Consider the following 16,699-nt stretch of genomic DNA (forward strand, 5'->3'; position numbering starts at 1 on the left):
TTGCCAAAGTTTGAGAACTACTATGTGACACATTCAAAGTGCTATGTTTTATGATGGCTGTCATTAGAAGTTGCAAGGAGGAGAATGCTAAAAGACCCTAACCTCTGGGCTGCCTCTCTGGGTTAGGGTCTTTAGGTGGTTTTAGGACATGGGGCACTAACACCTCAGAGGCATTTCCCAGCTCCTCCCCTGGCAGGTCCATCTATTTAAAACAGTCCCCGGGGGCTCAAAAATGCCTCAGGACCAGGTCACTTATTACCCTTGGGCTGTTTGGGGTGAGCTTAAAGCAAGAGGTATACAGCATATCAAGTTTGGGAAACTGAGAAAGAAAAGCAGGCACAGGAGAGTTCTCGGCGCCATCGTCAAGTCCTCCATGAAGCTGGAAGAAGCTACACAGTCAGAGAATGTTGGGTCTGAAATGCAGAGACCACGGTCTGAGGGGAAAGGGACCCTTCTTTGGCAGAGGCCCTCCCCTCCAGCCTCGCCCTCTAGGCAACCATGTTAACTCCCAGAAGCCCCTTTTCCTTGCCAGCTAAATAAGACCCATCATTTTTAACCTCTCGGCCAGGCTAGTACATCCCTGACCTGCTCAATTCTGAACTCTGAGAAGGGGAAAACATTCCCTTTAGCCCAAAAGTAATCTCAAAATGTAATTGCGCCTGACACTACCTGCTTTAGGCAATCCAAGGGGAGAGCTTCAAAACCTTAGAACTATCTCTCTAGGGTGTACAGGGAAGGGTAGGGAGTTGGAGGGCTGCCTTAATCAGAGGTTAAAAATAGAGACCTGGCTTTTCCAGCAGGTAAAAGGCACCCAGTGTCAGAGTGGCTGAGTCTATCCCTCCAGCCATGACTGAAAACACCTGAGGCTTCACCACAGGGCCGAAAGCAAATGAAGCTGGTTGCTATCACCCAGGGTTGAAACTGGAGTGTTGATATTTTCCATAGGCACCTATTCAAGAAATTAGGTGCCGACATAAGAAAACCGGAAGCCCACAGCCTTCTGCCTGCCCCAGGTAAGGACCTTGTGGTTAGGAGCCAGAGCCAGTCTGCAAGGGACCCTTGACCTAGCGCCTGCTGGGATGCATCATGATTTCACTTTCTCTGGTGGGCCAGAGGCACCTCTGCCTTCCTGAACTCTTTCCTCCATTATTTACACTTTTAAAAAAAATAAAACTAAAATTTATACAGGCATAGCTAGGAGATATGATGGTTTGGGTTCTAGATCACCATAATAAAGCAAGTATCGCAATAAAGCCAGTCATAATCTTTTTACTGGTGAAGGGTCTTGCCTTCAACTTACTGAAAACGCAACATCTACAACACTCAACAAAGCAAAATACCAAAAGAAAAAAAAAGGTAAGCCTGCATTTTACAACAGCATTTGGTAAAAGATAAATACAATAAAACGTTTTCTGTGATCAGAGTTCTTTTTTATACTGATTATTAAAGAAATTAAAACTTTTTTGTAGACCCCCAAAAGTATGGTGGGCTTTGGCCACTTACTACTCTACCTAACAGAGAAGCCCACCTGCCGGCCCTGGTCAGTGAGCGCTAGGGGCAGAGGGAGGTGGAAGCTACCAGGGCGACCTGGGGTTAGAGGGGGCCTTCCCCTTCTCGCCACAGCTAAGGAGTGTGCCCGACTCAAAATCGGGGTCTCTTCTTACCAACCTAGGGCAGGCCTGGGCATGGGACAGACTTCCCACCTGCTGACCTGATGTGGAGGAGCAGGGAGCCCTGTTTAACCCGGGGCGCCCCTCGCCGTAGTGCTCCCTCCCCAGACCAACTGTGCCCCACCGGGGCGGGCCTGGGCTGGCAGACTTACTTGCGATCCGCTGACCACGAGCCCAGCCATAGCGACCGGGCGGACTTGCGACCCTAACTGCAGAGCGCGGAGCACAAAACGTGGTAGCAGCGGGCTGAGCCGGCTGGGCTTTAGTTCCGCACTGGACGGTCAGCTGACCCTGCGGAAGCCGGAGGCGCGGGCTATCGCAAACTCGGTTCAGCTGTGAGCCCAGCACCACCAGGAGCCAGCCCGCGCGCAGGTGAGCCTCGGCAGCCCCACCGTGCGTGCTGCAACAGGTGTCCCGCAGTGGCCCGTGCCCCGTCAGTATGGCGTGACCGTGTAACTTCCCGTGCCACCCGGGCTTCCCAGGACTCTATCGCGCCATGAGGTGGTCAGGGGAACAAGAACAGCGTCCCCTAAAACTCCATGCCAAGAGCTCTACTGCATTAGTAGGGTCAGACTGGGTTTTTGGGGGCGCGGAACTCCCCATCAGGGGCACCCCATCTGAGCCGTTAGTGGGGGGGGCGGGGGGTGAGCCAGGCCTTTCCAATATTTCACAATCCAGATTGTATAACTGTCTTCAACTGCTGAGAGGAGGGGCCTCTTGGCAGGAACTCACCTCCCAACTTTTGAGAGGAAGAAAGCAGTGGGGAGATTGGATGGACACCTGGTGGGGTGCGTTTCATTTGTGAGGGAGAAGGGGGAACTGAATTTCTCTATAAATAAAGTGTTGGCTCAACTAATAGCACCCCTGTGGACAGTAATAAGCCCTGGGAAGAGGGTTCAATGATCTGCCCAAATTTCAGGCTTCTTTTTTTCTCTTCACTCTTTCTCTCCCTCCTCACAGAGTAAAGGTATTTGGCAGGCACGGTTATCCCTGGGTTCAGACCACACACACTTTCCCTTCATCTGGAAGTGAGTACTGGCCATTACCGCTTCCTGTCTGGATGAAATCAGGCCTGGAGGGCAGGTAACTGGAAGCTCATGCCTGTCCTCAGCTGAAAGAATCCAAACTTTTTCTGTGCCTCTGTTTACTTTCACACCTCCATCCCCAGGGTACACAAAGATATTACCAGATACCAGTTCATTGTCACATTATCACCTGTCCCTATTTCAGCCAAGAGCTCTCTTCATGCCAGTGGGTATAGACTCCATCCAAACAGAGACAGTAAAACTAAGGCCTGACTTGCCAGGCTCCAGGCCCCACATGCACTGCAGACCTATTTGTAAGCCCCACCTCTGTCCAGGGGCTGTTCTCAGGGCTTTCTGTTGTCCGGAGTGTCTAAACTGCACTTAGAATTTTTGGTTATACAGCTAGGATGATAATTACGGTCATAGTTAAGCATTTTGTGGCTCTCATCGCCTTCTTTCAGGCCTGGTGCCAACACATTGTAATGTGAACCCTTATTGTCAGCATTCTGGTGAGTGGTGTTGACCTCTGAGGGTTGACTCGCCTGCCCCACTCTCTGCTGAGAGGAGTGGGATGGCAAAGTGGAGCTGTAAGAACATAAACCTGGCTGTGTTTACTTTGGGGGATTCCAGGAAATGCTGCAACAAAAGGTCCTACAGGCCAAAAAAGAAAGCTTGCTCTTCAGAGATAAGAGGGATCAAAGGGAATCCTTCCAGGCCTATTGCCCCATGACAAGCTCCTCATGCTCTTCCTCCCTCCTTCTCTGCTGGACACACCCTCTCTGGTCCATTGTCCATTTTTGTCTGCTTTTCCTGCCTGAAAAGGAGGAAGTGAGCCCAGTCTCTGTTGGTCATGATACTCTGCCCTCCCAGATACCTTTCACCTTGACCTTTCTAGAAGGGCTTTGACCAGCAAGAGAGACAAACCTATTCAAAGATGAAATTGGAACCCCCTGCCAGGAAGAGGGTGCTCAAGGTCATCTCATCCATGACCCTGCCTCCATACATGGCTGTGCCTTTGGATCGTAGACTATTCTGAAGACTCTTTAAATAACAACAAAGTAGGCAGGGATCTTTTCTACCTTTCTGAAGCCCCCACTACTGATCCCTCCCCTACATAGCAACAGGGTGATCATTCTAAAAGCCTAATTTGACCCTACCTAAAATCTTTCAATGGTTCCTGAACAACTAATGACACAGGCCAAAATCTCAAGTATGTCCCTGAAGATATTTTATCATTCCATCAACCCTTACCTCTCCTGCCTCTTCTTCTACTTCTCCCACCCTCTGATTGGCTTTTAGTTCTTTGTTTTACATAGAATGACTCTGGGCCCAATCTTGTCTCCACCGTATAAATATGTCAGGAAGGCCAGTTGATTGCAGGGGAGAGATGATTGGGGAAATCAAAAAAAATAAATAAATAAAGTTCAGTATCACTCAGATTAAGGTAGACTTTAGTGTTTGAAATATAAGTTGATGACAAAAGGGAGCTATTGAAAGTTCTTGAGCAGAGCAGAAATTTGCTAAATGTAGTGGGGAGGACTCCTCCACAAACAGACTAGATCAACCTCTCCTTGCTCCCCTCAGCTTTTGGAAGTTAGTCTTCAGAACATAAGAACAGGAAAAGAAGGAAGAGGAGGGGGAAGAAAAGGAGGAAAGGGAGAAAGAAAAAAAAATCTGTATCTCTAGACCAAGAAAAATTAGAAGAGAGGGGTCAGGGACATCTTTGTACTGCATCAGCTTTTTGAACAAAAAGGAAAATCAAGTAAAAATAGCTTGCCCTGGCTGGTGTGGCTCAGTGGATTGATCACCAGCCTGCAAACCAAAGGGTTGTGGTTCGTTTCCCAGTCAGGGTACATGCCTGGGTTGCATGCTAGAACCCCAATAGGGGACACTCAAGAGGCAACCACACATTGATGTTTCCCTCTCTACTTCCCTTCCATTCTGTCTAAAAATAATAAATATAACCTTTTAAAAAAAGAAATAGTAGAAAGTAAACTTCTTCATGGACCTCCTTTTGGGAGAGGAGAGAACAAAGGAATGCTGAGATACAGCCAGCCCAGGAGGTAGACAAATGATTCCTATACAATAAGAGGAGTTTTCAAGAGCAAATAGAGGAGACAGGTCTTCTTGGGCCTTCTCCCTGAACACACCTCTTTCTGCCCCTGCCCCAGGAGCATGGAGGGAAAGGAAAGGCTCTCATAGTCATCTGGATTCTTCCTCAGTCCCTTAACCCCATTTCATGACCAACTGAAAGTGAGTTGCAGGCACCCCCTGTCTCACCCCCATTTTATTCCACAGCCCCTGTGCCCTAGCTTCCAAGGACAAGGCACTGTGTTAGGCACTGTAAGTATACATGACTAAGACATACATACCTTTCAGAAGAGACTTGTGCTCAGACATTTATAGTACTAAGTTGACAAGAAGCACTGTAATTGTGATCCTATTTTCTGAATCCAAAATTGAGACATGTAGCCTAATTTGTACAGTACCCACATGAGGATTATAGAACAGAAAGTTCAAATCAGATCTGAGCCGGAAATCCTGGCTCTATGAATCCTGGAACTCTTAACACATGCATATGGAGAGTTTGAATGTTCAACACATATGTCTGGACATTTCCTTATCACTCTTGATGAAGAGGGCAATATTTTATTACTACTGTCATCTCTGTTATTATTATTATTCTTTGGCAGAAGAGGCCCTTTTCCCTAGAGTCCTTCCTCCCTCACATTCCTAGGGACAAAAAGGAAGATCCTGTTTATTTCCAATCAAGGGAGTTGATTCTGGGGTTGGCCAGAACCAAAGAAACAGGAACTGGGTTCCTAAATCTTCCAGCTCAATGCATCACCCCATGAGAAAAGGGCAGGGCCAGTTAACAAAGTTTTATCAGCATTCCTACCTATCCTTAGCCGAATTTCTATTCAGCCTGCCCTCATTTCTTCCAGGCCTAACTAACCCCTGGGCAGATTAAGATGGTTGCTGTAATTAATCATGCCCCAGACCCTAGTTCAGACTCACCACATTCAAATTTCAATTAAAAAACAAGTCTGGATGTCTGCATACAAAATGCTCTTTGTTGCTGAGGCAGTCCCCTTTCAGCCTGGAGGAGGGAGTTTAGGATGTGGAGGAAGGAGAAAAGGTTTCCAGGCACTCTGTGTAGTATTTTGCATGTATGTGAGGGAATTGAGGATGATCTATGCTCCCAACCAGAACAAATTAAATTTTAAAAAATAAATATTAAATGAATCATAATGTAGGGCATGAGTAGTCATTGCACAAATGTTAGATTATTATTATTTGCTATTATAATAATTATTACTATTATGAATTCTCAATGCCTCTGATTTCCCTTCTTTTGTTATCTTTATGGATTATATTGTTGTCTGTTAAAATGCAAACATTAGCACAGAATGGGGAAGGGAATGGATTTGGGAAGGTGAGTGGGAAAGGGGCTTTTGCTTCTCACTCCACTTCTGTGATTTTTGCAACAGGTATAGTACTACTCTTGTAATTAAAAACAACAAGGGAGGAGATTGGAATTTCAAGGGCAAAAAAAAAAAAAGAGAGAGAGAGAATTTACCATTGAAACTATCTGGCAGTCTTTTAGCATTATTTTCATAAATCCCCAAAACAGCAATGAAAAACAAATCTGATTTCCCACTTTGCCTGGAACTTGCCCAATATTCCAGTCCTTAGCTGAGCTCAGGAGGGAAGTCATCTCTGACTTGGGGAGAGGGGCTCATATTAAATTTTTGACAGGGAAAGGGAACACTGACCAGAAGATCCTACTCAACTGTATATTGTCCAGTGGGGGTTGGGGGAGCAATGTCTAAGCCCCAAGTACCCTCCCAAAATGCCAACTTGACATGGAGATCTTCTGCCACTTAGAGGCTAAGGCACCTTCCCCAAACTCAATTAAAATATTTGGAAATTAGATTCTAGCCAGCAATTGGTACCCTTGCATCTATGTTTTTCTCAAACACCCCCAAGTAATTTGGAATTGTGATCATCCAAATTCAACGCTTTAGAAATCAGCTATACCAACTACTGATTGTGCAAATGGAGACCGAGGGCATCACCCAGCAAATGAGCAGTTGACCCGAGGCCAGAATTCTAATCTGAAAAAAATAAAACTGGACTCCTCATATGTCCCAGTAAGAACAGGGTGAAGAGGCTGAGGAGGAATGCCAGAAAGATGCCATTTCACATCTAATCGCTTCTTGTCACGTTTTAACCATTTTCCTCATATGGAACCCCACGCTGATGGATCAGAAATAACATTTTCAAAGTTATATCTGCAAGGAAATGGCTATTAATGTTCTTCCTCTCCTTTTAGAGTGCTGAGGAATACATATTAATTTTCTCTCTACTTATATTGCCTATTTGCAAATTGTATTCACTACCCAGTGCTCCAATTTGTCCTACCCCTGAAGAGATTATGATGAATAAATGTGTTCCTGGAAATAAAATAAAATAAAAAATTTGTCACTGAGATTTATTTTTATAATTATTTACAGGAATCATTTTAGAACATATGGGGGGCAATAATAATAATGCACACACAAGGGTTCTGGCATGATTTACCAATATTAATTCAGAGTCTCTTCCCACTTCTCCGAAAGGAGCCCCAGCTCTCGGTGCAGCTCTAAGACGGGGGCAGAGCAAGTGTCAGCTGCACCTGGCACCACCAGTACCAGAAGACTGAGGCCAGATGAAGGGCTGGTCAAGCCGTGTAGTGTCCTGCACCCTCATGTAGGAGAGTCCTGGGTTCAAGACCTAGCTTTGCTATTAATTAGCTGGGTGCCATTGGATGAATCTTTTCATTCCTAAAATCCTCAGTTTCCTTACATGTAAACTAACTGACTTCAGTTGCTATTTATTAACTAGAATAAAAATATAAGTAAGTGTGCACGTCTCTCCAAAATGAGAGAGAATGCTGTTGTTAGTAAATGTTTATTGAGCACCTACCATGTGTCAGGCACTAAAGGCATGATAAGGAACAAGATCTATACCATCCTTACTCCCATGAGGTTTCCATTCTTGTGGAAGGACACAGGTAGCGAGTAGATAAATAATATAATTTCAAGTATGTGAGATATAAAATTTTAGATAGCACTGGCACATGCTATGCAGACAATGGGGTGGGGGGCTAATTTAGATACCATGTCCAAGGTCTCTGCGAACCTGGCAGGTCCTTTCTTCTGTGAAATCCTTGATCAAGAAAGCATGGGCTGAACTTCAGCCCCACTTGCAAGGCTTCTGTGATGCACAAACTGCATGGCCTCAGATAGCTGTAAAGTGTTCAGAGGAGGATTCTCTAAGGGGAGCAACATCTGAGCTGTAGTCTGAATAATAAGATGGAGCCAGACATGAAAAGACTTGGAAGAAGAGGTTTCCAGGCAGAGGGAACAGCAAATGCAATAGCTCTAAGTGTTCTCCTAGTCTCGTGTTGTCGCTTTGCTTATGCTTTTGTGGGTGGAACTTGAACTCAAGTGCTTCCAGGGGCACAGTGTCACCCCCATCAGAAAGATGAGTCTCCCAGGTACAGCTACACCAGGCTTTGGATTGTTCCTAGCTCCATAGTTCAAGTGAGTGAAGCCCTTGAGATGCAGTATCTGGAGGCAACATGGGCACACATAGGTTCTAGGGTGTGCATCTGGGGGGAAAATGTTCCAGGCCTCTAGAGCAGCAAGTGCAAAGGCCCTAAGGCAGGAGGGTGCCTGGCAGGGTTGGAAAACAGCAAGGATGTGAGAGTACCTGGGGTGGTGTGAGCAATGGGGAAAATAAAGGTAAATAAAATCATGGGACAGGGTGTGGGGCAGGGAGGGGGACAGATCATCTAGGGCCTTATAGACTGAGGTCAGGACTTGGGCTTATACTCCAAGTGAGATGAGGAGCCTTTAATGGAAGACCAACATTTTGTAAAGATTGTTCTGGCTGCTGTGTTGAAAATGGACCGTGGAAAGGGAAGGGCAGACGGAGGGAGACTAGAAAGCAGGCTGTCACAGGAAACCTGGAGACAGTGAACAGTGCCATCTTGAAGATGGCAAGAGCAGAATTTTCTGATGGATTTGACGTGGAGAGTATGAAAAACACAGCAGTCAAGGGTAACTCCAAGATTCTGGCCTGAGCAAGTGCAAGGATGGAGTTTTCATACTGAAATTGATGAGAAAGAGGGTGGGGGGAGATCCAGCAATCACTTTTGGATCTGAGAAGTTTGAGGTGACTTTGAGACATAAAAGTAAAAATGTCAAGGAGGAAGTTGGATACATGAGAGTTAAGGAAACAGATCTGGGCTAGAGTTAGAAATTTTGGAGCCTTCAACTTTTAGATGGCTTTTAAAGCCACAAGAAAGGATTTTTAGAAACCTGAGGATTGGAGCCTAGAGCACTAACACAGATAGAGAGGTAAAGGAGAAGGGAAGGAATCACAGAGAAACTGAGAATGAGCAGCTGAAGAGGGTAAAAACCAAAATCATGTCAGGCCCTGGAAGCCAAGAAAAGAAAGTAATCAAAAAGATGGGGTTCCAACATAATGGCCCATCTAGCCAAGGATCATCAAGGGAATTTTGAAAGCATTGGGTGAACAAGAAATTCACATGGTCTCAAGGTATCATCATCCCACAAATTACATATAAATTACAAAGGGCAAAACAGTCTTTACATTGGAGAGAGCTGGTGGTCACAATCCTACACAAGAGCTCAAACTTAGCATCTCCAAGGGTGAGACAACCCGACAACACAGGCCTCTGACGTGACACAGTGGGAAGTACATGTCATCTACATGGTTCTCTTGCTGAATATTTTAACCAGAATCTACTCATGAGGAAACAGACAAATCCAAAAAGTGGAACATTCTTCAAGACACCTGGGCTAGACTGCCCAAAATGTCAACATCACGAAAAGGATGGGGCAGGCAGGGAGGACTGTTCTAGATAAAAATGAACTAAAGAGTTATGAAAACAAAATGCAATGAATGAGACTTTATTGAATACTGAAACTGGGTGGGGGGACTAAAAAGACATTTTGAGGACAACTGGAAATGTTTAAATTTGAATGATTTGATGATGTTAAATTAACATTACTTCTCTTAGGTGTGTAAATTGTATTGGGGTTTTGTAAGAAAGTGTTCTTTTCCTTAGGAGATACACGCTAAAGAAATTGGGGATAAACACCAAGATGCTTACAGCTTTCAAATGGTTCAGGAAAAGTGTGTGTGTGTGTGTGTGTGTGTGTGTGTGTGTGTGTGTGTGTGTGTTTGAGAGAGAGAGAGAGAGAGAGAGAGAGAAATATCAATATGGTAGCATGTTAGCTGACAAGTCTAGTTGAAAGAATTTGGCATTTACTATCTTGTCTTTTATTGTTTTATAAGTACAAAAATTTTTATAAATAAAATGTTAAGGAATGAAAGGAAGAAAGAGTGATCGACTTGTCCAGTGCTACGTAAGGTCAAGTAAATTGAGTTCAGAGGATTCACCATTGGATTTACCAACATAGAAGTCACTGGTGACTTTGAAGATGGGAAGAGTGCAGAAAAGACAGGCAGCAACCATATCATAAAGAGATATGTAGGCCCACCTTGAGTGCAGTGGAAGTAAGTGGTTATTAACATTTATGTTTTAGAGCAATTGGTCTGACAGTTGTGGGCAGGATGCATTAGAAAGAGAGATGAGTAGGGTCAGGAAAGTGTCCTAACAGGCTCTAAAAGTGCACTGGGCCCCCACGACATGTGGTAAGGACCTGAAGGGAGAAATTTCAAAGAGATTGCAGCACAGTTGCTGGGACTTAGTGTAGTGTCTGGGCACCGAGGTCTGGGCACCCTTAGTGTCTGTCTGGGCACCGAGAATGGAAGAGCCAAGATGGTTCCCCATTCACCAAAATAAGAAGGGGGTGATGATGCAATTAAAAAGTCTACTGGCATTGTGCCCACCTCTGGAGCAAGTGGCAGGAACACTCGAGGACAACTGCATATGATGATATAAATCATGTCATTTGAAGACCTAGTGACTAATTCCCACGCTGCACCCTGTGCACCTGATGGCTGAGCCACGCTCAGCGTGTGTTAGGCCATGACTCTGTGTGTCATGGTGACCTGACTAGAGATACCTTTGTTCATAAAGTCTCCTCCTCTTGGGAATCCCTGTCCCCCTAACCCTTTCCAAGTACTATTCACTTTTGTTGACAAGCTTTCTCCAGTGCTCCAGCCCTCAGTGATTGCCCAGGGTCTAAAACATTACTGTACAACCCCTCCTGTGTGCCTGGCATTAATGCCCACTATTTGGTGTTGTTATGTACACTTATACTGTCCCTAACTTTCCAGCTAGTTGGTCATATCCTAGAATGTAGAGAACCCAGTTTATATTTCAAAATATCCCCATCGTCATCCAGAATCAGTGATCTATAAACTGTGAAAGAGAAAGGGAAAGAGGAAGGAGGAGGACAAAGGCCAAAGTTTAACACTCCCCGAAAGCCTCACTATGCTGACTCCCAGTTGTGAGGACCACTTCTCACTTATATCAGAGGGGGTGGAGTTACTTAGAGGCCACTGCTGCCAGCCCAATCCCTGAGTTAGAACCCCTGGTAGGAAGCCTCCCCTGAAACACAGTGCGTTCTCCCAAAGCTGTTTGCAGTAAGTGACTCACCCAATTAAGAACATCTACATAACAAAGCCTCACCGGGCTGCAGAGGTCACAGAGACTGCGAAGTGTGTCTTTAGTGTGTGCTTTAGAGAAGGTTCACTAATTACCAGTCATTTCCACCCCTCAAGAACCTGTCAGCCTTTGAGATGCAAGGGATAAAAGAATCCCCAAATTCCCACCCCACACTAATCACTTCTCCCTCCTCACCCCTCCCCTGCACTTCAAACCTGTGACTAATAAGTGCCAAGGATGGGATTCTGCCCACCTGGCTCAGAGCCCAGAGGTGAAGGAGAGGAAAGAGGTTGAGTTGCCTCCATCGGCAGCATTTTTTAGTAAAAGGGACTGGGATGGACAGGTCAGCAAAGAGAGTTCTGGAAGCACTGCATTGTTGTCTCTGTTAAATGAGCAAACAAATAAAACTTGTGTTTTTTCTCTATTTATAAAGGTAATAAATGTTTGCAGTGAAAACTACAGGTGAGCCCTGGCTGGTGTGTCTCAGTGGATTGAGTGCTGGCCTGCAAACCAAAAGGTTGCTGGAGCAATTCCCAGTCAGGGCACATGCCTGGGTTGCAGTCCAGGCCCCCAGTTGGGGGCGTGCAAGAGGCAACTGATTGATGTATCTCTCACACATCATTATTTCTCTCCCTCTTTCTCCTTCCCTTCCCTCTCTTTTAAAATAAATAAATTAATAAATTAAAATATTTTTTAAAAGTACAGGTGAACAAGAAGAAAATTAAAATTACCCACAACACCATCCACTAAAATGACCAGTGTTTGGTCCCATAGAACCCTTGCATCCTGCTTTCTAGAAGACATGTATTAATTGTATGTGCATGTCCCTGCTCTTTTATAACCAGATCTTCTCATCTAATGATATATCTCTAGCATCTCTCCCCATGGGCACATGGAAGGAATGTTAGAGCTGGCAGGGATGCTGAATTGGGTTAGCAGAGAAGGTGCATTTGGGTATTAAATAGGAAAGGGAAGCATTGGTAGAATTTCTGAGAGCTGAAGGCTATTGTGAGGCAGGAAAGAGCCCTGACCTTTAGAACTCGGATAAATAACTTCCTCTTTCTAAACCTCAGTTTTCTCATCTGTAATTTGGGAGTAATATGCCTTATAGGGTTACTGTGAGGATTAACAGAAATCATAATTGTAACAGGACTATTCAGAAATGGAATGTTTTATTACTAATTGTAACAGGTGTTTATTCATGCCTATTTTTTACTTAACCCTCTATAGTACTCTGGTTCAGGCCTGAGGGAGCTTAAAATCTAATTGAGAAGTTAAACACACATGCAAACACAAAGTTAAATAATATGATTTTAAGTAGTTAGCAAATGATATCATCAATTAGTAAACAATTAAGTGCCAGATGAGGAGCACAGACAGCAGCACTCCAGGGATTCCAAGGTAAGAAAGAACACATGGAATAATAACAATAACAACAACAATAACAACGACCACTTTGAGCACTTTCTATGTGCTAGGCATGGGTGTTTTTTCATTCAATTTACCCACTGACCTATGAGGTAGGTACCATCATTTCATACATTTTACACAGTAAGAAACTGAAACTTCAAAGAGGTTAAGAACATTGCTCTAAGTCACACATCTTAAGAAATGTAGCAGTACTGTTCTTTGGAACTGAGCAGTTGCACGCTGAAGCCTAACACAGGCAGAAGCACTATGATCCACTCTGAAGGAGGTAGGGGAGGGGAAGCTGAGCCTTGAGCTGGGTGGTACAAGATGGAGCCTCCAAAGCAAAGATGAGACTGAGGAGGGTGTGTTGGTACACCGGGAAAGATTCTAGTCTAGATGGATGGCTAGTCTTCAGGGCCAGAGAAAAGTAAGCTTTGATGTTAAGAAGATTGAAGGAGAGGAGCTAAGGCATGTGAAAGATTTCATTGATGGAAATGGGTTGCCCATAAGGGTTTGCAGCAATGCAGGGTCCAATCAGAGCAGTGTTTGGGAAGTGGGGCCGGGAAAAGACACCTTGGGAGGCTTTTAGGTGGATGTGAGGAGGGCTGAAGCTAGAGAGAAGCACCTGGGGGTAGAAGCCATCTTTCCTATAAAGCTCTCATTCCCCTACTCTTTTATCTTTGTGACATTTTGGGCTAATCTACATTTGGTTCCCATGACCTCTGGCCTCATTTTGGCATGTTTACTAACTCCTTTCACACTTTGGTTCTGCAGGAAGTAGCTCATTCATTATTTCATAAGTGCTTGTGGAGCTCCCATGTTAAAGTGAGAATCAATCTACACAGCCTGGTGGCTAACTGTCATGAAAGGGGAAGGAGGTTGAAGATGATGGCAATTCCCTGACAGAGCTGATCCTCACCAGGCTCTCCCCAAACCCTCCATCTTCCCAGTATGGCAGACCCTCCCTCCCCACATCAGCCACTTCCTCAGGCCTCGGCTGCTACTTCTCACCCTACACACTCTCATCCAAAAGGACCCTTTTCTTTTGAAGAGTGAGAGTAAGGTCATGGTCTTTAGTGAATATGAGAATGTGGCAAAATAACAGTGTGATAGAAAGAGTCCCTGAGAGGACAAAAGTTTCAGTAGCAAAGGTGGGGACCAAGAAAGAAAAATCCTTGAAAATCAATTCATGTAACTAATATTTACTGAATATTGTTGATGTATGTGGTAGATTCTGCAGGACATGTAAGTAAGGGGACATCATTCATGCCCTTAATTGACTAATGCCTTGGAAAGGGGTGGCGGGGGAGGAAGGGAGTAGAAATAGAGATAGAAAAAGAAGGAGAAAAGAAAAATAAACACTGAGTCCAGAGACCTGAAGCATTGGTCAAAGTCAAGATCTGGGAGAGTGCAGTGCAGTGTGGAAGGAAAAACTGTTACCTCTTCTTTAATTCGACTCATACACAAGACCTCAAATGCCTCAAGCCACCATCTTTCCAAGGAAATGGAGCCAAGAGGTGTTCCTGTGCCATTGATTGCATTCCACAAACATTTTTTGAGCACTCCAAAGTACCAGGCACTTAAGCTCTTAAGCTCTGCTGAGAAGAATAAGAGTTGATTGTCACCTATGGTGGTTGATCTTGACAGTGCCCTTTGATGCCTTAGAAACTTTAATCAGACATATTGAGTGCCATCCAGGCTTATGGGGTGAGAGGGTTCAAAGTAAGAGGAGAAATTCTGCACATTCTTGAACCAAATGGGGATAATATTCTTTTCTCACTGGGTTTTGGTAATAAGTAAATGAGGTAATATTGTGAAGCTACCTAGAACAGTGTCCAAGACACAGTAGACATTAAATAAAATCATCTGAACATTAAGTCTGTCCTCTCAATCAATTCTGGCATGACTTATTCTCTTTCCTGAATTTACCAGTTTTTTCTTTGAAATTACTTCCTAGCTGCATTGGAGGTGTTCAGGCAGGGACCCTCACCAGTGTCCATTATAGAAGCCCCACTAAGAAATAATCACCATCAGCCCTGGCTGGTGTGGCTCAGTGAATTGAGCACCAGCCTGTGAACCAAAGAGTCACTGGTTGGATTCTAGGCAGGGTTCATGCCTGGGTTATGGGCCAGGTCCCCAGTATGGGGTGTGTGAGAGGCAACCACACATTGATGTTCCTCTCCCTCTCTTACCCTTTCCCTTCTGCTCTCTCTAAAAATAAATAAAATCTTTAAAAAAGAGAGAAAGAAAGAAAGAAAGAAAGAAAGACCATCAAATCTGTTTACAAGTACCCAAAAAGCTGTGCGATGTCAAATCAATTGATATTCTTGGTTGTGAGTGACAGAACCTGCCTCTGGCTAATTTAAGCAGAATAGAAATCTATCAAAAGGATTTCAGGAAGCTCAGAAAATCAGTAAGAAGACTGGAGAGTTAGACTTGGGAAGTGGACAGGAACTGAGTGTCTGGAAAATGGAAAATGTAGTTGGTTGTGTTACCACAACAATCTGGGTAGACCACCGTCTGAGTGGCTGTCATTATCATACTGGACATGATAGCAACCATCCTCTCCACTCTGCCTCCCCCATACAGATACAGTCCATGATACTAATTTGGGCTCAGTGCTCCTAGTGGGCTCTCACAGTCTCTGCTGCTGCTGCTGCTGAGGAGCATTTCTAACTACTCCAATCTTCTGCTCACCTCTTGAGAGTCAAAAATTCCCACTGGTGGAGCCTCAGCTGCCAGGGCCAGGGAGAAGGAGGATGTGGCCCCTTCAGCTTCTGTAGTTGGAAGGAGTACCTGCAGATGATAGGCAGACAAAAGTAAAAAACCACTAGGGCTGTAATGTAACCATTTTTGCATAAATGAACAACAACATATTATATGAGTGTGTTTATATGAGCACAGTGAACATACGAAAAGGGATAGAATCTACACCCGGAACTGTTAACACAATATATCAGGAGATTGGATAAAAAACTGGAGAGGAGATGGGTGAGGGCATAACGTTTTTCTTTATATAGCTTTGAGTGCCTTGCAGGTTGAAGTTGATTTTTCTTTTATAATTTTGGGATACAACTTAAAGCTTTTAAAAAGTAGTTTAGAACTAGATTGCGGAGACTCAAGTGTTACATGGATCAATAGGGAACACTAAAGATTTGAACAATAGGGAACACTAAAGATTTCTGAGCAAAGGAATGATGTGGTCAAGAAAACCTAGCAAGAGTATGTATAATGGATTAGAAGCAAGAGAGGCTGGAGATGTACAGAATAATTAAAAGGTTCTATCAGCAGCAGCTCAATTAGAAGCTAATACAGAACTTAACTATGATAGCAGTAACATGTGAAGTGAGGAAGAGGGTAGGGGACCTGTTACAGCCTTGGGACAAACGTGCCTGAATGGCGGGAGGAGTGGTCATGAAGGGGCATTTTCCCATTATACTGTGTCAATCAGCACATCTTGCACTTTCAAAATCTGAATAAATGGCTGGAAAATCATAGATATCTCTCTTCTCCAACTTCCTTGAGCATTCACTTATGACACAATATGGAGACTCAAAATAATCTTTTTTCATGAGATTTGTGTTATTTCCCTTATTAAATTGAACACATCTTAGGGTGCAAAACCATAGAGAATACTTATTGATAGCCCCCCAAAGTGGAGTAAACCCCAAAAGTTATTCATTTGTTCAGTACAGTTGACAGTATACACAAATGCTGTTTTCTTCATTAATTCCTCAAAGGAATAGCCCCAGTCCCTGATTCCTCTAACTTATCATCTGGTGAAGGGAATAGACTCTCTACAGGAAACCCCAGTGTGGTAAGTGTTCTAAGAGAGGGGTCCTGACCCAGTACCAGGTAGGGAGGTACAGGGGAGTGGGGTGTAAGCTGAGACCTGAAGAAAGTGGAGCAATGAGGCAAGTGAAGAGGAGGACAGGAAGTCATTA

General features: G+C 44.3%; 1 protein-coding gene across 2 annotated transcripts in view; it reads right to left on the bottom strand.

Moving 5' to 3' along the window:
• Positions 1 to 16,699, bottom strand: part of LRMDA (leucine rich melanocyte differentiation associated) — a 1,077,770-nt gene that overhangs the window by 1,060,234 nt on the left and 837 nt on the right. Inside the window, exon 2 of one of the 2 annotated variants that reach the window (XM_045842270.1) lies at positions 15,453 to 15,551. In XM_045842270.1, coding sequence (XP_045698226.1) covers positions 15,453 to 15,551 — 99 coding nt within the window. Of the gene's footprint in view, positions 1 to 1,822; positions 1,919 to 15,452; positions 15,552 to 16,699 lie in introns of those variants that run through there. The other variant, XM_045842271.1, reaches the window with a different exon arrangement.

This window comes from Phyllostomus hastatus, unplaced genomic scaffold (assembly GCF_019186645.2).
Source record: "Phyllostomus hastatus isolate PE091 unplaced genomic scaffold, TTU_PhHast_1.1 phas_contig_38, whole genome shotgun sequence".
NCBI classification, from domain to species: Eukaryota; Metazoa; Chordata; class Mammalia; order Chiroptera; family Phyllostomidae; genus Phyllostomus; species Phyllostomus hastatus.